Source organism: Ochotona princeps, chromosome 16, assembly GCF_030435755.1.
Source record: "Ochotona princeps isolate mOchPri1 chromosome 16, mOchPri1.hap1, whole genome shotgun sequence".
Taxonomy (NCBI): Eukaryota; Metazoa; Chordata; class Mammalia; order Lagomorpha; family Ochotonidae; genus Ochotona; species Ochotona princeps.
This window is the reverse complement of record NC_080847.1, coordinates 57764779-57786110: the sequence shown is the minus strand read 5'-3', so window position 1 is coordinate 57786110 and position 21332 is coordinate 57764779. Positions and strand designations below refer to the sequence as shown.

The following is a 21332-nucleotide window of genomic DNA, read 5'->3' as shown; positions in this document are numbered from 1 at the left end:
TGTGGCATGGGAAAGCAGTCGAGGATGGCCCAAAGCCTTGGGTCCCTGCACCCGCATGGGAGACCTGGAGGAAATTCCTGGCTCCTGGCTTCGGATGGGCACAGCACCGGCCATGGCGGTCACTTGGGAAAGTGAATTAGTGGATAGAAGATCTTCCTCTCTGTATATCTGACTTCCCAAATAAAAATAAATAAATCTTTTTTAAAAAAGGACAGAAGATCTTCCTCTTTATCTCTCCTCCTCTCTGTATATCTGACTTTCTAATAAAAGTAAAGTGTCTTTAAAAAAAAAGAACTACATGGCATAAAGGATTGAGTGAAAGCATACCACGCATAGTTACTAAGCTGCTCTTCCGGGTCTTCCTCGCAGGTGCAGGTCCCGAGGCTTTGGGCTGTCTTCGACTGCTTTCCCAGGCCACAAGCAGGGAGCTGGAGAGCTTTTCAAAACAAACATTTTAAAATGGAAGAGGAAGAGTATCTAGTGAAGATAATAAAAATACACAGGATACCATAAATGGCAGCAAACTGCCTGGCATATGTCACAGCGGCTTAAGCTGTTGCCTGCGAAGGTGCCCCTGCACTGCTTCCTGTTGACGCTCCTGGGAAACAGCGTGCAATGGCCCATGACCTAGGCCCCCTGAAACCCACACTCCTGCTTCCTGTTGACGCTCCTGGGAAACAGCGTGCAATGGCCCATGACCTAGGCCCCCTGAAACCCACACTCCTGCTTCCTGTTGACGCTCCTGGGAAACAGCGTGCAATGGCCCATGACCTAGGCCCCCTGAAACCCACACTCCTGCTTCCTGTTGACGCTCCTGGGAAACAGCGTGCAATGGCCCATGACCTAGGCTCCCTGAAACCCACACTCCTGCTTCCTGTTGACGCTCCTGGGAAACAGCGTGCAATGGCCCATGACCTAGGCTCCCTGAAACCCACACTCCTGCTTCCTGTTGACGCTCCTGGAAAACAGCGTGCAGTGGCCCATGACCTAGGGCCCCTGAAACCCACACTCCTGCTTCCTGGCTTCATCACCGCCCAGACCTTGTTGGTGCAGCTGTTTGCAGGACAGAAGCAACAGATAACACACTTTCTCTCTCTCTCTCTCTCTCTCTCTCTCTCTCTCTCTCTCTCTCTCTCTAATTGTTGCATCTCTGTCTTTGTACAGCTTCCTAACCCTCTGACACTTTACATTTCAAATAAATAGATATTTGAATGTTATTTTTTTAGGAGAGGCAAGTGAACAAAACAAATTCAATTATGTGGATAGTTTGAGGGCAGAGAGGTAAGACCCAGTTAATTGGGTTGGTATTTCCCAACTCTGACCGACGTTTTATTTGTATTAACACATGATAACTGCTTCCTGCATTATGCTTAGTTAAACACAAGGTTCCAGTTAAGACAGAGTAGATACTCAACACACATGTATTGGATAGGAGTAGCATCTGGGCCCCCAGTCTGGGCCTCTGCAATAAAGTGTCCACGTGTTCAAGGGGACACTTTGTTGGTCCTAAGCTAATGCTATTTATTGCTTTCCCATTTTGTTGTCTTTGTATTACATGGGTAAATATTAGCGGCATCATCACACCTCGCTTTCGGCCTTTTGGCCAAGATAAAGTGTAGACGTGTTAGCACAATGTTACACACCACAGTTCTTGACTTAGTATAAAATGGGAATGAATGATTAGCAGAGAAGAGGAACTGTAATCCTTTGTGGTAACTATGCAAATCATAAAATTATTTTACATCCATGCTCTATGGATTCATTTTTTAAATTAAATTGCTTGTCATGGTGGTGCAGTTAGGAACTCACCTGGGTACCTGTTACATCCTCAGAAGTCGGCAGGAAAGTGTTCTCCCGTAGCTCCCTCAGTGGGGTCTTGGTTGGTGGAAACAGACCAAGCTATTCCTGAGTGATGAGTTTAGAAACCACACTGGATCCAAGGCAGTTGATGCGGCCTCGGGACATCAAAGCACCTTTACGTCTGATTAGATGGTGGGGCATCTCACAGGTTTTAACACACTGCCATCACCGGATTGTTTCTATTCCTTAATCCCTGAAATTCAGACAAATCTAGGACAGAAAACACAGATGACACATGTCACGCAGATCCGGGACAGCGGTGTTCTCTGCAGCATGTATTTCAAATTCTAGGGAAAAAAATGAGAATTACATTTATACACAGTAGTCTCTGTTTTCCAAACACTATCATTATTTCTATTAGAATCTCCTCCTGAAAGGAAGTTCCCCTTACCAGATATGGTGTGAAGCAAATGGCATGATCACACGGGGGCTTTGTGCAACAGGAGCTTCTGATCCCTGAGAGATGGGCTTGGGCTGCCATGACCTCAGGCCCACCTGGGAAATGAAGACCATGTCACCCCTAAGTGCAGTGACAAGAGTGTGCGTGGGGAGCTGCAGTCAACTCTGCTGGGAAGATGCGCAGGCTGCTGGAAGGCACCAGTGGTGTTTAGTTGTTCAGAGAGAAAAACAGGCATGGACAGCGAGGACAAAACAAACCCCAGACATCTGAAGAGTAACACGTGGAACTGACACACGAGGTGATGGGGCGGGTGCTGAGCTGCAGAGGGCTCAGCTGAACCCTGGCATGACCATGTCCTTAACTGGGGACTCTGCTCAAGTCCAAACCACTCAACACTGCGCCCCCACCCCCACAGCTTCCCGCAAATGCACTTGGAAGGCAGAAGACAGCAGCCCAAGTACTTGGGCTCTTACTACACATCTGGAATCGGGGTTCTGGGGTCTGGCTGCACTCTGGCCTAGCCTGGCTGCTGCAGGCCCGTGGGTAACGAGCCAGCTGATAAAGGCTTTGTCTCTGTCTCACTCAAATAACTAAATTTAACAAGCAGTTAAAAGAAAAGATGTTGGAAGTGGAAAAAGAGGAAGCTTAACACAGGCTGGGATGTGTTTTTGGCTAGCCTTAGATTCTATGTCCCAAATATGATTTTATTACAAAAGACTATTCAATTGTACCCTGAAACACACACACACACACACACACACACGAGATTAAGTGAAAGTTTGTAAAATACTAAAAATTAACGTGAAAAAGTGAGGTTGCTTTATTTTAAATCAATACATATCTTACACACGTAAAGTGCTCACCATATTATTCTTTCTGCACATGACATGTCGGGGAAAAAACAGCTAAGAAAGAACCCAGATGTATTGAAGCAATATTATAATTGAGAATGAGATGACACACAAAAATGAATAACGGATTAATTCTGCAGTTCGCTGCATGGGGAGGGCCTTGGTTTGGGAGAAGCTACATTTGGAGGGTGAGACGGTACGGCGTTAAACAAAGCAGTAACAGGAGATTTCACTAACATGTTGTGACCAGGCAGCAGCATCCACTGGTATGAGCATTGGCTGGTGCAGGTGACAGACCGCACATGACCTGCACTGGCTAGCATGCACAAGTTGAGTCTGAGGTCACCCCAGCTGAGGCTTTTTGGAAGACCCCTCAAGTAGACCACCGGACTCAGACCCTGGGTACAGGGAAAAGACACAGGCTATGTGGTCTGATGTTGAAGTGCATGTATCGGGACTGGGCCTCCTCAGTTGCTGACGCCTGCGTGGTGGTCAGCATACCAGATGCACATGGAGGACATGGCGGCCAGCTCAGTTAGGAGATGTCAGCTGCCCTGACAGAGGATGGAAAGCAGATCAGGTTGGACAGTTCTCCTGGCCAGGCTTTGCAGCACGTGTCTGGGTCTGTGGTCGCACTAAGGTAGACTTTCATCAGTCAATACACCTTGGAAAGAATTTTCTCAACCCTGGTGCAATGAAAGCAACAGCTCCTCTACACTCCCAAAACCACGCAAGTAACAGCCTTGGAACACTCTTCCTGACATCGGAGTTTCTAAGGTATCATCAATGACCGTCCCTCATCCCCACCTGCTACAGTTGGGCAGGAAGGAGCGGCTCCCTTCCCATCCTCCCCTGTGGACACGGGAGGCAGAAACAAAAAATCCACTTTTCTCTATACCTGGCCCTCCCCACGATATCAGAGGCCCACATGGGCACGTGTCCCTCTCAACTGTGTAAATAATAGTAAGAAGAAAATAAACGATGAATAGTTCAAGCAAAATCTGAAATACGGAGAAACAGGTCGCATGGTATCTCTGTACATGTGATCCAAGCAGCCAGAAGTGCCAATGTCTATGGAACTAAGTGAATGAGGGTACGGAGTCAAAAACAAAAAAGAAGATTAGAAACATGAGATGTCACCCTGTGAGTTTCCCTAGGATCCTGTAAGAATTTGTAATTTTCTCTAAGTAGGGGTCGGGCATATCAGGCTATACCACCACCTGAAGCACCGGCATCCCATATGGGAGCTGGTTCAAGACCTGGCTATTCCACTTCCTATCCAGCTCCTCACTACTGTGCCTAGGAAAGCAGCATAAGACTTCAAGTGCTTGGGTTCCTGTAACTGTGTGGAGAAGCCAGAAGAAGCTCCTGGCTTCTGGCTATGGACTGGTCCAAGCCTGGCTGTAGCAGTCATTTAGGGAGTAAATTAGCAGATGAAAGAGCTCTCTCTAAATCTCTCTCCCTCCTCTCTTGACAACTCTGCCTTTCAAATAAATAAACAAACACATAGATAAATTTCTTTAAGTAAAATAAGAAATTAGCACTGTAATTCAACAAGCTAATCCTCCATCCTGTGGTATCACCATCCCATATGGAAGCTGGTTCATGTCCTGGTTACTTATGATCCAGCTCTCTGCTTGCGGCCTGGGAAAGCAGGGAGGACGGCCCAAGTCCTTGGGACCTTGCAACCATGTGGGAGACCCAGAAGAAGCTCCTGGCTTCTGGCTTCAGATCAGCTCAGCTCTGGCTATTTGAGCCATTTGAGGAGTGAACCACTGGATGCAAGATCTTTCTGTTTCTCCTCTCTATAAATCTCTTTCCAGTTAAAATAGATAAATCTTACAAATGGGACAAGGGCAGTTTGAGGTAAAATGACCTGGGGGATTATGCTAGTAAGTGAAGTCAAATGTTTAAGTGGTTGCAAGTATAATCAGAAATCAACATGTAGATTCACTTTAGCCAGTGGTCCAGGGTCTCATGTGGTTGTAAAAGTGCAAAGACATGGTTCCAAGTTCAGGCTGTGGATCTGGCGTTCCCTTCTCTGTGAAGCCAGCTTGTTCTCGAAGAGGCTGTGAAATTTCTAGTGCTTAATACAGCTACATCTTTGCGTGGTGGCTTGCATGTGTGAGCAAAGTCATACAGTTGTTGGGTTTGTGACATTTTCAGTGCTGAACCAGAGTAAACTGCTGACTGATTGGGCTGCTCTCATAAGGACAAGGCCTTTATCTTTCGTGTGAGGTTTGTGGTGTTGAACGAGGCTTTGGTTTTGGCTAGAATGCTTGCCATGTACACTGAGCCCACAGGGCCTTACTTCTCTGAAAAGCAGCTAGAAGTTTATGTGAATGACTTCCCACACCGCTTACACTCAGGAGGCCTCTGAGCTGTGGCAACCCCAGGGCTGAACAAGGACCTTGCTCTGCTGACATCTGTCACAGCCACAGGGTCTTGATCCAATATATACATCCAGGGTTGCACAAGGCTCCCCGCATGTGGCATATTCATGAAGCCTTGCTCCAGGATGAGGCATCTGGGGCCAAACAAGCTTGGATTTGCACCTGGAGACTTCCCCACATTCAAGAACCCCGTGAGCCCTCTGTCAGGGACAAACACACTGGTGCTGGCCAAGTTTACAATGAAACCCGAAGCCTTCCCACTCCCACGGCGTGCACACAACCTTTCTCTAGAGTGGCTTGTCTGGCTGAACACATGCGGCTTGTACTTGAAGGCTTTGCACAGCCCCTGCCCCGCCCTCGCCGTCCCCCCATGGACACTGTGCTGACGGTGGCAGAAGCTTTCCTTAATGCACGACTTGTCCACCCGAAAGGCCCCTCACACACGGTGCCCTCTTTGGGGACCATGCTGGCTGAAAGAGTTTGGCTACCCTTCCCCACAGGTGAAGGCGCTCCCTGATCCACGGCCCCGCAGCACAGTGCAGGCTCTGCATTCCGCTGCTCTGCTGGCTCTTGCCACTGGGTTCTGTGTCCTCTCTGGTACTGATTCCTGGGTGCCCCATACATGCACACTTTGTCCACTTGGTGCCCCTCAGTGCTCCACTGAGTGCGAAGCAGGTACCTTCCATGACAAGGACTCATCTCAGAGATGAGCATCCTGGGGTGAGGGTTCTGGATTGGGACCCTGATTGGTGGTGTTTCCTCTCAGAAAAAAGTCTTCGAAGATGCTGCCTCCTTATCTGCATGACACCAGCAACTTGCAAAAAGGGAAATGCTGATGGCATACTGTGGGAACAAGCCCAACTGAGACCACCCGCCCAGCAAAAGATGGAGGAACCATGCAGGAAGCATGAATCGACACAGTCGCTGATGGCTGGTGTCAAGAGCAGTGAGCAGCAGGTGGAAGCAGGCATTGCCCTCAGAAACTCAGCTCAGAGGTGCTCTCCCCGGTTTCTCACTGGTTGAGCGAGTTGGGGGCTACAATCAGCCTGAAATGGTGATAGTGTTCCTGGGCAGATTAGGGCAGAGGAATTGGAAAATACATCGTGGTAACAGCAAGGCTTGTGCAACTCCAGGAACTGAGGTGTGAGAGCATCCAGGCTACAGATCACAGCACTGTTGCAAGTCACGCAGATGGCCAGCGGTGCAGGGTTTGTGAAGCAAACTGGTCAGTTAACTCACCTTTGGGGCTTTTTGCATCTATCAAGCCTATGTTCTGCTGAAGCCTGGTATCATGGTTCCATTAAGGCTGAGCTAGTTTGTTATTATTTCTCAATGAACTGTCACTAGGTAATTTCTCACATGCACACGGGGAGTAAGGGGCAGGCACATCATACACATGCGTGTGTCTGATATACCAAAGAATGCATACGTGGACTTCTTTTCAGACTCAGTTGGTTCAGGTGGAGGATGGGGCTGCTTTGCAGTGATTGGATCCAAAGCTCACAAGATGAAAGACATAAAAAGTGATGTGGCAAGAATGGGAAGAAGAAATAGAAAGTTTGGAAACAATGATCACACCCACTCCTCCCTGACCCTAGATCCTTCCCATCCTGATCAACTACGTAAGTATCATTTAAAATTTTTTAAAAAAGCAATTAGCAGAGAGGGGGCACGCCCTGTGGCACAGCAGGTTAAGTAAGCACCAGATATCCCACCCGTGAGAGCCAGTTCATGTCCTGGGGATCGGTACTGGGAATATGTCCAGATGGTTGGGCCTCTTACCCGTGGGAGACCAGATGGAGATTTTAGTTCCTGGCCTTGAAAGCCTGGCCTAGCCCTGGTCATTGCAGCCATTTGGGGGGTGAACCAACTGATGGAAGACTTCTCTCTCAAACTAACTTTCCCTTGCAAAGAAATAAAATAAACATTTAAAAAGGATAAAAATGAGTGGTGTGGTGCAGGAAGGATAGGCAGAGTGCCTCCCTACTTCCTTGAGAATCCACACCAGTTCTAGATGTGGAGTGATACACAGAAGCTCTGTTCCAGGAACAGAAACTACAAATGAGTACCTGGTGTCTGATATTCAAACACGGTTTAAGGATATGTGTACAATGCCCTACACATGTGTGGGCCATTCTGGAGAACAGAGAAGGTTAGCAGAGAGAAGCAAGTGGCATTTGAAGGCTGGAAATTCTCAAGAAAGCCAAGGGCCACAAGCAGAGCAAGAACAAGCTAGCAAGGCCTTAAACAAACTGGAAACTAAGTGCTACAGTGACGTGCTGCCATTGGAGTTGAAACACTGGCTCGCACAGGCTGATGCTACAATGGCCAGCAGAGTCAGGCCCACTCTGACCGCCTTGCAGAGCCAGCGATGCTCAAAGGACTCTTCTCAGCCTCCCCCTGAGCACTGACAAGGGTTAATCCAGGCAGTTCAGGGAGAATGCAATTAAATGGTGAGTTGTCAGGTGAGCATCTGGGGCAGCTGTTAAGATGTCACTTGGAATATCTGTGGTGCGTATTAGCATGGCTGCATTTGATCCCAGCTCTGTTTCCACTTGCAGCCCATGTGCCTCCTGGGGGACAGAAAGTCGCCAACACTGAGCAACTTATCACATGGAAGGCCACAGAAACACAATGTTACAAAAAGATATTCAGATAAAGGCCCCTGCTTGGAGTTCCTATGCATGTAAGTAGTCCCCTGCCAGTGAGCAGCACAGATAACACGGAGGATTGTCAGCCAGATTAGGATGTGAAACCTGTCACACAGAGATGCGAATCTGGACGGATACTCGGGAACAGGACCTGTTAGGCTCACCAGGAGAATGATAGAGAATCTTTCCCTATGAGACCTTGGGGCGGCAGGTGTGGAGGTGCCCTCCTCGACAACGACACCCAGAGAACAGAGAAAGTGAGCAGGGCCCACAGCCTGGACATGACGACAAAAGTCTCTGGGGAAACGCAGAATGGCAAGCCCAGCCCAGGGCACCGGCACTTATCACTCCCGGGATAAGCGTGCATACAGGCGTCTGAGCTTCGCCCGGAGCCCCACTCCTCCCGGGATACGCGTGCGGCCACATCCTCAAAGGTGACACTGTCCTGTCGGGATGGGGGCCAAGAAAACCACGGCCTCTCTCCCAAGGACCCATAGCCACCTCCCCAAGTACCGACCTCACGCCTGCTCTCTTTCCAAATGTCCAACCACATCCGCACGCCACCGGGGCTGCTCTCTCGGGATTCCAGTCACTGCTAAGCCTTCTCCTAAACAACCTCAGGCAGCTGGGCACTGGAGATGTCCCCCAAGTTCATGGACTGACCACAAGGCCCTGCCCCTTCCTGCTGGCAGGTTCCCTTAAGTCCTTCCTATGCAACTCAAACACAACAAAACTTGGGGACCGCCATGCCCATCACAGTCCCTATGCAGGGACCCTGGTCTCGGAGCCCCCGTGACCACTGTGACATGCCTGGGCCACACTGCAGCAGGCTTCCCTGCCCTGGAGCTCGTGTCAGCACCACGTGGGCATCTCCATCAAGCACTGGAATGCTTCCAGGTGTCCCTGATTCACTGCCTCTTTCATCAGAGCCTCTGTCTTCAGGGTGGAGATGGAGTCCCCTAAAAAATGTCACCTTGTATCAGGACGATGGCCCAGATGCCAGAGGCTGAGTGGTGGCAAGGCAGCAGGACCCAGAGGGGATCATCTAGACTTTGCTAACCTTGATTTCCCCTAGAGCTGTGATTAACCTGTCAACCCATTGCAATGGTGATAATTCTTGCTCGGGGATCTGAGGACAACGGAAAAACTTTTGTATCCTCTACCAATTACCAGAAATAACTGCTAGTGGTTATTAAGGCTCTCCAGAGAGTCGGAATGTAACCGGTAGGGCCTGACTTGACTGTGTTCTGTTGAAACTGACAATCTCTCTTGGGGAAGGGATCAGCAAACAGTGAGGTTTGGGTAAATAGGGCAAATAGGCAGCTCTCACTGGGCCAGATGTTCCCATACCGAGAACCCTCCCACATTTCTTGACCTACGACTCCTCAGATTCCAGAGAAATAACCGTACTCACGATGTGGACAGAGAGGTGGGGTCTGACCCAGGAACGTTTGGTGGGTGAGAAGGAAAGGCGACAGGGGGAGTGCGGACAGCTTGCGGTGCTGAGTGCTGCTCTGCCCCCGCATCCTGTTGCCTTTTCCACAGTGTTCATCTAACTGGCCTCCTTGCACCCTTGTTTCTGCTACAGTCAGTTCTCATCTCGGTGTGCATCAGGATACAAGGTAGAAAATGACAGTACGGTGGTTAAAACCCTGCATTGACACTTTGTCTGTCTGTCTCTGTCTCTCTCTCCCTGAGAACAGAAAGAATCCTTGGTGTTCCCTCTGCAGCCCCCAGGACCTGGTCTGTGTCACCGTATACCTTCTTTGACACTCTTCCTGTCATTTTCTTGGTTCCTTGGCCACCAGCTGCCTGGCTTAGCTGAAACAGGCTTTGTTATACTTTGATCATATTCATACAGACCGTCCCATCACTCTCTCCATTATCTACTTTCAATCTAGCCCGAATACCATCTTTTCACTGAGGTGTCATTTCCTCGTCTCACCGCACACGCACTGCAGGTGTTCTGCTTCAAACAGTGGAGGGAATTTTCTTGACTTTCTCCTAACTCATCTGTAGTGCTCTGACAGCTCTCTCGCAGTTTGTTTGTTTGCCTTACTCTTCAAGGCTGTGACTGTGCAAAGCTCTGAGAGATGAGGCAGTTGGACGAGTAGTGCTAAAACTTGGGGTTGTCACCTGGCTTAGTCCTCGGGCTTCCCCTCTCGCCCTCCACACCTCAACGCTCCTAAGCCGTCTGTCAGGTTAGCCCGGTCTTTTTCATGTGTTACAAGTTGCTTTCCCTTGTTTATTCGTGCCTTATCAGTCTCTGGGTAAATTAAGGAGTTCCTAATAATAGATTTCCACAACATTTTGCCGATTTTGTTTTAAAGTGAATAGTACCATATTTAGTGATTTTTGTGGATCATTGAAACTCTGGGAATTCAAAATTAACATCTTTGCACATGAACTTCTTATAGACTCCAGAAAGACTTCACCCTTTTCGTGCAGGCTGTTGTGCTGTGCTGAGCCAGCTGCCATTCGGCCTCGTGGGTCCTGTCACCCACCATTGCACCGAGGAAGCTCATGTCTGTGGGAAGGGCACCAGGGTGCTGCCCCAGGGAGGCTTCTGTTTGCACCTCCTGGGGGTTTTTCCACTTGGCTTAGGCAGAACTGGCCTTTGAGGAACACTCTTCCCACTGAAGTTCTCCAATTCCCGTGCTAGCAGGGTGTGTGTTTCCTGGAGATCGTCAGCTTCGCTTCCCGTGCCCACCTTGGTGTTCCGTTCCCTCAGCTGCACCTTAAGGTGCAGGCCAGCCTCAGCTCCAGAAGCTGAGCTTGAGCTCAGGTCACTTCTAGACGGCCGGCTTCACTGTCTCAGTGTTGGCTCTGAACTTGGCAGCTCCTCAATGAACACTTTTTGAGGAAGAATCCCAGGTCTTGTGCTTGAATGTGAAATCTCAGCTAACAAAGGGAAGATTCTAGAACAGTGAGCAGCTGTGTGGTAACAGCGGTGGGCTGTCCAGACAGCCCCAGGAAGTGACTGGGGGAATGTTGGTAACATTTTTCCACCGGGAAATCAACCTTTGGTGCTGTCTGGGAGAATTCACATGCCAGACCTGGGATTCTAGTTATTGTCCTGTGGGACCCAGGCAGCCTGGCCCAGGCTGAGAGAATGACCAAAGGACAGCAGCTTCCGCAGCAGCTCTGTGGCTGAAAGCCCAGGATCGAGGCAGCGTGCATGCCTGCTCTTCCCAGCCTCTTGGGTTGGGAGCAGACCAGGCTGAACCAGTTCACGTCACCTGCTGTGACTCTGAGCACCGGAACAGAGTGTGGGTCAGGCAAGATTGGATCACGACAAAAACCAGTGCACATTAAGGAATGCCAAGGTGAGATGAGCCATACCAGATGTGGCCGCAGAGCCCAATTAGCACACGTGAGAACAAGGCAGGGAGGAGGCAAAGCCGGTAGGGGGAATGTGGGCTCCCCTGCTGGACAGCCACTCCCACTGGAGAGTGGGAGTTGGGATGGGGCAGACCAGGCCAGGCAGGGCTACAACACCTGTGGGCCTCATGTGAACAAGATCGGGAAAAAGTCAGGTTGGGCTGACTGTTCAGACTGGTGCAAGAAAAATTAGAGTGGGTGGGGGTTGGTTGGGCTTTGCCACAGCATCAGCTGGCAGATACTGGCACTGGAGGCTAAATCTGTCAAATTAAATTCCAGAACCACCTGGAGAGTGCATAATCTGGGGTGGGAGTGGCCTAGAAGAGAAATACTGGGTTCCTCCCTCTTCGGTTACCACTCCCACTGGAAAGCATGAAAACCAGGACAGAGGCAGCAGTGGCTAGACAGAAGGGCACCCACCAGCATGTGTGTGGGCTGGATAGTGGAGCTGGTTGGGTTGAACTAGGCTTCAATGCCCATTGACATGTATGAGAGCTGAATGGGATGTGGGACAGACTGGACTAGTCTGCTGCAATGACTGGCAAGCACGGGAACCAGGGCAGGGGGCGGGCCTAGTGGAGGTTATTGTGGGTCGCTCCAACTAGGCTGCAGCTCCCACTGGTTTGTGTGAGGGCCGAGTGTGTGCTGGGCAGAATCAGGCTGGACTACAACACCCATTGGTTCCCATGGAAACAGAACCAACCCAGCAACTGCAACCACCAGCTCATCAGGGCGATGGACTGTACCGAGCCCTGTGCTCGCAAGTATACACAAGAATCAGGTCTGGGAACAACTCAGACAGTTTCTTTGGGGAGCTTCCCAATCGAACTGCCGGACTCAGACCCCTAACCATGAAAAGACAGAGGACAGAACAAATCAGTCAACTACCCCAGCCATATGTTGACAGTGAAAGACTGGGCAAACGGAGACTCTAAGATGGGCTGTGTCAATCAGTGGAGTCTCCAATGACCTCATCATGCTTGGAGTGGTGAGACTGGCAGCAATTCGTAACTGTTGAACTATCAAAACCACTTGAGCAAGACTCTCGGAGCATGCCCCACATCCGGGACCTGGGATGGGTGGGAGACTGGGAGTACACAGGAAAAAAAAAATGTGGAAATAATAGTCTACCCACTTTCCTGTAGCCCTTGAACCTTTGTGCCCTAATTAACTATGTAAAGATTGTCAAAAATAAAGAAAAAAAAGATTTATTTATTTTTATTGGAAATGCAGATTTGTAGAAAGAAGGAGATAAAGAAAGATCTTCCATCTGCTGGTTCACTCCCCAAGAGACTGCAACACCTGAGCTGATCTGAAGCCAGGAGCTTCTTTCAGATCTCCCACACGGGTGCAGGGTCCCAAGGCTTTGGGCCATCTCCTACTGCTTTCCCAGGCCACAAGCACGGAGGCGAAAGGGAAGTGGAGCAACAGGGACACAAACTGGCCCCACATGGGATCCTGCTGCGGCAAGGTGAGGATTTAGCCTCTGGCCACTGGGCCGGGCCTGAGGGTGACTCTTCTACACTACTGAGTACTAAGTGGTAGTCTGAGAAATGGGTACGCTAGCTGCTGTAGCTAGACTTGGTGGAGTTCGTCTTAACTGGCTCCACCAGAGATAACTCTGATGTCCCCGAACATGGAAGCATGAAGCCAAAACTAGAAATGCAAAGCTTTGCAGCGCTTCCTGAGAAGTTCTGGGGAACAAAGCAAACTAGGCAAAAAATTAGAACTCCTTATGTACTAATTTAAAAGGGAAAGCCATAAAAATTCTTCATTCAGGGCCTAATTTATCCCCTTAACCCCTGCAAAACTGCAAAATAAAGACCCAAGATCTCAGATGGATCCAACAATAAAGAATTTATTAGGGCAAAAACTGGAGGTGTGGAGTTGGTAGTTAGCAGTGGCTAGAAGGCTGGAAAAAAAAAAGTCAACTTTAAGCAAGTAAAACCAATAATCTTCATGAATAAAGTAATCTGATGGCGCTAGCAGAATGAGGACGGAGTCCTCAGAAACACTGGGTTAGCTGTAGGCTTTATGCCATTGGAAAGGAAGTCGCTTCCAAAGGCTCGCGCTCCCTCCCAGTGAAGTAGGTGAGTGCCAGGCAGCCCTGGCACACTGCACCAGGTGACAGAGGGCAGACAGCGACCCTCAGAGAAGACCGGAAGTGGTTATTCTGGCAGGCTCTCTGGGCAGTTTAGAGGAAGCGGAGCCACTCTTAAATGCATCACCTCATGCTTAGAACCAATGCAGAACTGTACCCTCCGGCTGTTTGGAAGTGTGGAGTTCAACTTCAAACCGATGGCTATATCAGAAAAGCTATTTGTGCCACAAAAATAATAACACAAATGGCACATATGCTGCGTGTCTAAGCCTTTTTCAAATATGAATTTTTAGGAGCTAGACGATGTTAGCTTTGGGACTCAAGACTTTACCCCTCTTGCTTTCACATGGCCTCTCCATGCTGTGAGATTTTCGGTGGAGAATGAGGCCAGAATGTTGGGTAAAGGACTTCCCACATCGGCCACACTCGTAAGGCCTTTCTCCAGTGTGAACTACCTGGTGTTGGACAAGGCCAGACTTTTGAATAAAGGATTTCCCACACTGCCCACATTCATAAGGCCTTAATCCGGTGTGAATTTTCTGGTGCTCCACAAGAGTATAGCTTTGCCTAAAAAATTTCCCACATTCACTGCACTCAAAAGGCCTTTCTCCCGTGTGAGTTCTGTGGTGTCGAACGAGTTTGGACTTGAACATGAAAGCTTTCCCGCATTCCTCACACTCATAAGGCCTTTCTGCAGTGTGAACTTTGTAGTGCTTATTGAGGGTGGCTCTTTGGCTAAATGATTTCCCACAGTGGTCACACTCAAAAGGCGTAGCTCCACTGTGAATCAGCTGGTGCTGGAGGAGGCCATATTTGAGACTAAAGGACTTCCCACATTGGCCACACTCATAAGGCCTTGCTCCAGTGTGAATTAGCCGGTGTTCAAGCAGACTGTGACTTTGTGTAAACAATTTTCCACATTCAGCACATTCGTAAGGCTTTTCCCCTGTATGAATCCTTTGGTGCCGAACAAGAGTGGATTTGGAACCAAAGGCTTTCCCACATTCGTCACACTCATAAGGTCTTTCACCGGTGTGGACTCTACAGTGCTCAATGAGATTGGAACTTTGGCTAAAGGATTTCCCGCACTGGCCACACTCGTAAGGCCTCTCTCCAGTGTGGACTCTGTGATGTTTAATGAGAGTAGCTCTTTGGCTAAATGACTTCCCACACTGGCCACACTCATAAGGCCTCTCTCCAGTGTGGATTCTCTGATGGTCATTCAAGTGAGATGTTTGGCTAAAAGATTTTCCACATTCACTGCATTCATAAGGCCTTTCTCCGATGGGGACCTTCTGGAGCTGACTCGGTGAGTACTTGCAACGGTAGGGTTTTCCACATTTTGGAGATTCATAAAGCCTTTTTCCAGCATAGACTCTTGGGTGGTGAAAAAGAGCATGTTTGTGGCTAGCTTTCTTATATTCACCCCACTTGCAAAGGCTTGTTCCAGTGTGAAAGGACTCCCTGTCCCCAGTGACTATGTTTGGCTTCTCACAGCTGGGAGTATCCGGGGGCTGGAACAGACTCAGCGTGCCTGGGAAGTCCTTTCCCACCTCCTCCTGGGCAGAAGGCTTCCCAGGTGCGTGGAACAGGCAGTTCTCCTCCAGTGACGCCCTCTGCATGTCGCTGCTCCAGGGTTGCTCTGCACTGTGACGCTTCTGGTGCCAAGCAAGGTTTGCACATGCACTGGTCAAGCACGCTGTCCACACAGGCAGCTCAGTGAGGTGCAAACTGTCTCTGACGACTGGGACACACAGTTCCCAGGGGTGAGCATCCTGGCTGGCTGGAGCCATCTCCGGAGTCCTGATCTGTGACCCTCCTTCTCCGAAAGCCCTCTTCTCATCATCCACTCCATGTCCACAAACTAAAAGCAGAGAACTGGTGATGAGATGCATGCTGACTCAGACGAAACGTCTTTCTCAAATATTTGATATTTTCTGTAAATATGTTTTACAACTTAAAAATATTGCTCTCACATTTGGACAATTAAGAACTATGAAAGGGCTTAGCTGAGAACACAATACTCAAATGCAAACTCACCATTTCATAGTCTGTATTCCTGTTGTCCATGTTGAGTGAGAAACTTCTGCCCTAATCACCCCAGAGTCACAGACATCCACAGCCAACCGCTGCCTTTGCCCTAAAACTTCCTAGAATTATTCAAACCATCCAATCCTAAACTGCTTACCATACCCTGCCTTTCCTGTAAACTATGCTACGGGATCTTTCTTGTTTCTCTTCCTAATGTTGTCCTGTGAGGCACGGTGTTCATTTGCCATTTAAACAACAAATTCTTCTGTTAGTGTGTATGTTAGCAAGCAGTCACCTCCATAAGCTGGAATGTCACAGGTGCATTTCAAAACAGGCAGAAGAGGCCCTGCCACACACGTCAAAGAACGAGTCCACGACATTGTTGTGAAGATGACAGAACTAGAAGCAGATAAAGGAAGAGACAGTTCTTGGGACCCTAAAGATCAAAAACTGAGAGGAAGCAAAGGACACAAGGAAGAAAGCGTGCAGGAAGAGGCGGGGTCTACAACTCACTGCTTTGTCAGTAGCCTTCAGCTACACCTTGTGAGCTGCTGACACGTGGACACTGTGCTGAAGGCTGCTGTGTCAAGGAATAGGAAAATCTAACCAGAACTGAGTAGCAGCTTCCAGTTGCAATACACAATGAAAGGTCGCACCTGGGTCAGTGCTGAGGCACAGAGGACAGGTAATGTCGGGGAGTCGGTCAGAAGCAGAGGACAGGAGATGGGAGCGGCACAAGGTCAGAAGCTACACACGGAACAGTCATTCTGCAAAGATGATGTCCGATGACTTGACGGTAGAACAAGAGGAGTTCACAGCATCCACAGAAACTCTAGTGGACACAGGGCAGGTTGCTGGTCTGACCAGGAAACGGGCATGACGGCATGGCCTCCTAGGTGACTGACGAAGGCAGGCACCCTCTGAGACCATGCTTCCATGTGCACGCTGGGAAGTAGCCAGAGCTTCCCTTGTGCCTCAGCGCACACCACACAGGATGTATGAGAAGCATGCCCTAATGAGACACAGTGCAGATCAGGAACCAGTGCTAGCTCAGAGCGAGTCAGCATACCGGAGACCACAGGAAAGCAACCACTACAGGGACTGCCAATGGGGGCTCCAGCCAGCACACCCCAAGGTCCACGTCTCACAGTCAGTCATCAAGAAAAGGGCTGTGACAGCTGACAGAAGCAGCTGCCAGGAAATGCCAACTAGAAGGACACAGAACTTCTTCACACCACGGATCTGGACACAGCAACCTGAAGAGCCAGTAAGCTTTTAAATGTCAACCATTAGGTGGAGTGGACGCACTGGGCCAGCAGCTCCTTCCCTGCAGGCTCAGGGGAAGCAGGTGTGAGAGCTGCTCCAGGGGTCTACTGCTCAGCACTGTGCAAAGCGCTCACTCCTGACACCACAGCACACGTGCAAAGGCAGTGGGGAAGTTGGTGGAGTCCATGGCTGGGTTCCAGGAAGGGAAAAGCCACGTCTGGGGCAACAGTGGATGAGCAGGGATCGGTCAGACAATGGGGGTGGTTGTAGGGCCTTACCCAGCGAGGTCACCAGTGCAAAGCTCTCCAGCATCACGTCACGGTACAGCAACCGCTGAGTCCCACTGAGGAGCCTCCACTCTTCCCGGGAGAAGCAAATGGCCACGTCCTCAAAGGTCACACAGTCCTGCCACGATGGGGACAGACTTTTCCATGATTAGACTTCCTCCTGGGAGCCCACGGCCATGCCCCTGCCCGTCCTCCTCCCTCCGCCCTATCTGAGGAGAGACCCTGGGATGCTCGCTCCCTTCTCCCACTCCTCTTGTTCTCGGCATCATCCCACAGCACCACCAGGCACCTGGGCTGGGAGACACTGTTTAACTTGTGGGTCCAGCAAGTAGAGCTGGATCCTCATTTCATAGGCCATTTTCTGGGGATTCCCAAGATGGTGCCCTCTGGACACAACCAAACGTGGGTTCACATCCACAGCCATGGGGCCTTTGGTGCGCATTGCTTCTCCCAGGGGATTTTGTCCTTTGCGCCCCATCGCATGGCTTCACGACACAGGCACTTCCACTCCCCTGCCTGCACTTCGGCATTGCCCTGCTTTCTCCACGTTACTCAGAACACGACATCCAGTGAGTACTTGGAAGCGGAGACAAGACTCATCACCCACACCTCCGATGGTCCCCACCGTGAGAGGCAGCCCACAGCCTACTCTGACAGCCTCTGGTGCTACTCTAACTTCTGTTTCTGTAATAAAACATCAGAGACAGGCTGGTTTACATCAGAGAGAGGATTACTTTGGCTTAGAGTTCTAGAGGGGTAGTGCCCAGGGGGCTCACTGTATGATAACCCTCTTGCTGACAGTCCTGAGATGACAAAGAGTGTCACGTAGCAAGAGACAGGGGAAGGAAGTGGGGAGGAGAGGCCAAGAAAGGGGTGTACATGGTCTCCCTCTTCTCACAGTCACCGGGACTCAGTCATGGAGTTCTGCCCTAAGGACTTTATCTACTCCTAACCACTTCCCCAAGGCTTACCTCTAAACAACGCGTTAGGCCCCCACCCTCTGAGCACCCCACACTGGGATCACATTTTGGCACAAGATCACAGACACTCGGAGCATATACCAACCACACCAGCCTCTGCATCTCGTGACCCAACTTCAGTCACCCGAACAACCTGCATATCTCAGACGGCCACGGCTCTCTTTTGCTTGGGTCATGCCCCAGACTTCCTTCCTGCTCACGGCTGTCCCTCCACCTAGCCCTCATCAAAAGCCATGCTCTGGGGGTCATCCTCCCCAGATACACCAAAGTTTCCAAGTCCCGAGGACTCTAAAGCATGCCAAAGAAGGACTAGTCACGATTTGGTGTCTCTGTCGCTCCCAGCTCCACACACTGAACTCATGCCACTCAGCCCTCAGACCTCTGGTCACTTGCCAGATCTTTTCCGTGGTCCCCATGGCTTCTACTTTGTGATTCCCACCATGACAACCCAACTACCGAAGAGGAAGACTGAGTACCAACTCCCCCTCCTCTTTCCTATGCCACCAATAGTATGAGCTGCTTGCGCAAGGGGCTTTTCCTAATTGTGACCCAAACTGGACCCCAAGACAAGTATTGGCCACCCTAAGGTCTCTGGATGTCTCCATGTTAAATAGATCCCCATCTTTGAAGTCCTCTGTGGTCTTATATCCAATCTATACTAAACCAATTTTTGTAAAGCATTTCAGATGGTAAAGATGCCCCAAACTAAACTTGTAATATCAACTTGTAATAACAACCCCATTATCACACTTATCTCAGTTACGGGAGGTTCCATTTTGCCAGGTGCTAAACCCAAATACCTTGCTTTCATCGCTGAATCCGACTTTTTTCTTGGCCCTCAATGTTTGAAATCAGTCTAGCATCTGATCCTTCTAGCATGTCTACCACACCCAGGGCCACTCACCCAACCAGCGCAGTAGCCTCCTCCTCCCTCCTAGCCCGTCCCTCACACTCTTTCCCATTCTGCAGTCACGGGGAGTCTGGTCAGATCTGGGTCTGATCACCTCCTACCTTTGCTTCAAAAATCCCACTGCTTCCCTCGCTCCCGAAGACACACCGAGCACCTGAGGGTCACCCCAGGTCTGACTCGTGAACCCCAGCTTTCAACACGCACAAGGAAGGATGTCTGTACCTCCGTATGCCAGATCAACCTCCCCTGCAAGCAGTTGGTACCTGGGTTGAAACAACCTTCTGTTGCTCACTCACTGCCCTGGTTTCTAGCAACAGGAACCAGTCCACGTGCTCCCCATGTGTGACTCAGCGCCTGGGTGTTGCTGCGGAATCTTTAGGCCTGAGGACTGGGAGAGGGCCGGACGCCCAGAGCGCTATCCCAGAGTCAGAGGGTGAGGCCATGAACCTCCTCCACTCACCTGTGTGACGTGCTCCTGGGCGTCTGCAGTCACAGGGACCTGTCAGAAGGCAGGTTGCAGAGTCAGGCCACCACGTGGGCTCCCTATGCTCAGACCTTCTGACTCGCCTGCATATCAGGTCACCTCTGCGTGACTGCCCTGCGTTCCTCAGTCCTCCTGCCGTCCCTCTGTGCAACCTTGTACAGGCACTCCGCCTGGGCCTCAGCATTCTCCTCCCCTCCCAGACTGCTCTCTCGGCAGCTTAAGGAAAACCCTGAGACCCCTACGTCGGACCCTGCGATCGCACTGTCACCGTCCTTCATTGCGCTCTCAGTGCCCTGAGAAGCCAAACCTCTCGCTTGGCCACTCTGGGCGTGAAGGCAGCCAGCCCAACCATCCCAAGGGCATGGACAGAAGCCCCCTGCCGCCCACTCTCCTGCTCCGCGCACTTCAGCAGGCACTTTAGGATCGAGTCCAGTCAGGGTCTGCAGAGCCCCACTGATTTACCTGCGCTGGAGCCCTCAGCGAGGCCGCAGCTGTAGGACTACGTGGACGAAGGGGTCCAGGAGAAACGGGTGCCCAGGGCCGGGACCCAGACACAGCCATCACCGCTCATCCGCCCGCTGGGCAGCGGGCACGATATGTGTACCTGACCGTGACTCAACTCCTGACAGAGTGGACAGCCCTAGGGAGCCTACAAGATGACGGTCCCGGGAACGACTCCGGAAGTCCCGCCCTGACACAAGGACAACAAGAAGAAACACCCCCGACTCGTCCAATCCGGAGCGTCCTCTCACGGGCTTCCACGCCTCTTAATGCAATGCATTGTGGGTATTGTAGTTCTCGCCGTTCCCATCCGCTGGTCGCTCCAGTAAGGGCCACCCCGAGAACAAAGAGGCTACTGGGGCGCGCTGCGAAGACGAGGGAGTAGGGGTCGCGGGCAGATCCGGGCTGACCAGTCCTCCTGGACTCGCCGGCCGAGATCCCACCTCAGAGAGGAGAGCGGGGCGCGGACGTAGCCCCTGCTTGGGGCTGTGTCTGACGGAGAGCGCTAAGAGGGTGCGGGCGCCAGCTGGCAGGGCAGTTGGACAGGACAACCCTGCGGAGACGCTGGAATCTCTACCTGCGCCCTCAGCGCTCATCGCAGCTCCTCCTGCCCACAGAGCCCAGGACGGGCTCGAGGACAGGCCCAGGACGGGCTCCGGGCTGTCCTTGTAGCCCGCGCGAGCTCCTCATGGACCCTGAGTCGCCGAGGAGGAAAGCGGCGGCTGGATGCTGGGACTAAGTCTCTCCGTAATCCCCCCACGTTGGGATCGAAGGGGTTCCCATCACGGATCCGCTCCCCAAGATCTGCAGCTTCTGTCAGGGCTTGCACGGCAGCTGAGCCGGGAACCTGATCTGAGTCTTTGCTGTAGGTGGCAGGACCCCAGTCGGGAGCTTGTGGGAACTGAATGCCCGCACCTCCGTGTGGGATGCTGCCAAGCCATCTGTTTTTTAAAAATGAATTAACCTTTTCTAAGAAGTTCTCTCAGATATTTCTGTTAAAGTAGCCAAAAGCAGCACATCAACTCAAAAGGCATCTGTTCAAGACAGTTTCCTGGAGTAAACAATTTACAGCTGCTGATGGAGCAGACGCAGGGACGTGAGCTACAACTCCATGGCGTGTGAGGATCTGAGGGACAGCAAGCCCAAGAAGGACAAAGACACTCTCAGAGAACTAGGATGTCAATGGACTTTAAAGAGGGACCAGCGCAGCAGTGTAGTAGGCTAAGCCATGAGGAA

The 21332-nt window shown here is 50.8% G+C and overlaps 2 protein-coding genes across 2 annotated transcripts in view; both read right to left on the bottom strand.

Annotated features, from left to right (window-relative positions):
- LOC131482177 (ret finger protein-like 4A) overlaps nt 1–21332 on the bottom strand; it is a 167743-nt gene that overhangs the window by 84005 nt on the left and 62406 nt on the right. The window lies entirely within an intron of this gene.
- LOC118757701 (zinc finger protein 416-like) lies at nt 13800–15259 on the bottom strand. Its single transcript, XM_036492721.2, has one exon. It carries the CDS (start codon nt 15257–15259, stop codon nt 13934–13936), a length of 1326 nt encoding a protein of 441 aa, XP_036348614.2. The 3' UTR covers nt 13800–13933.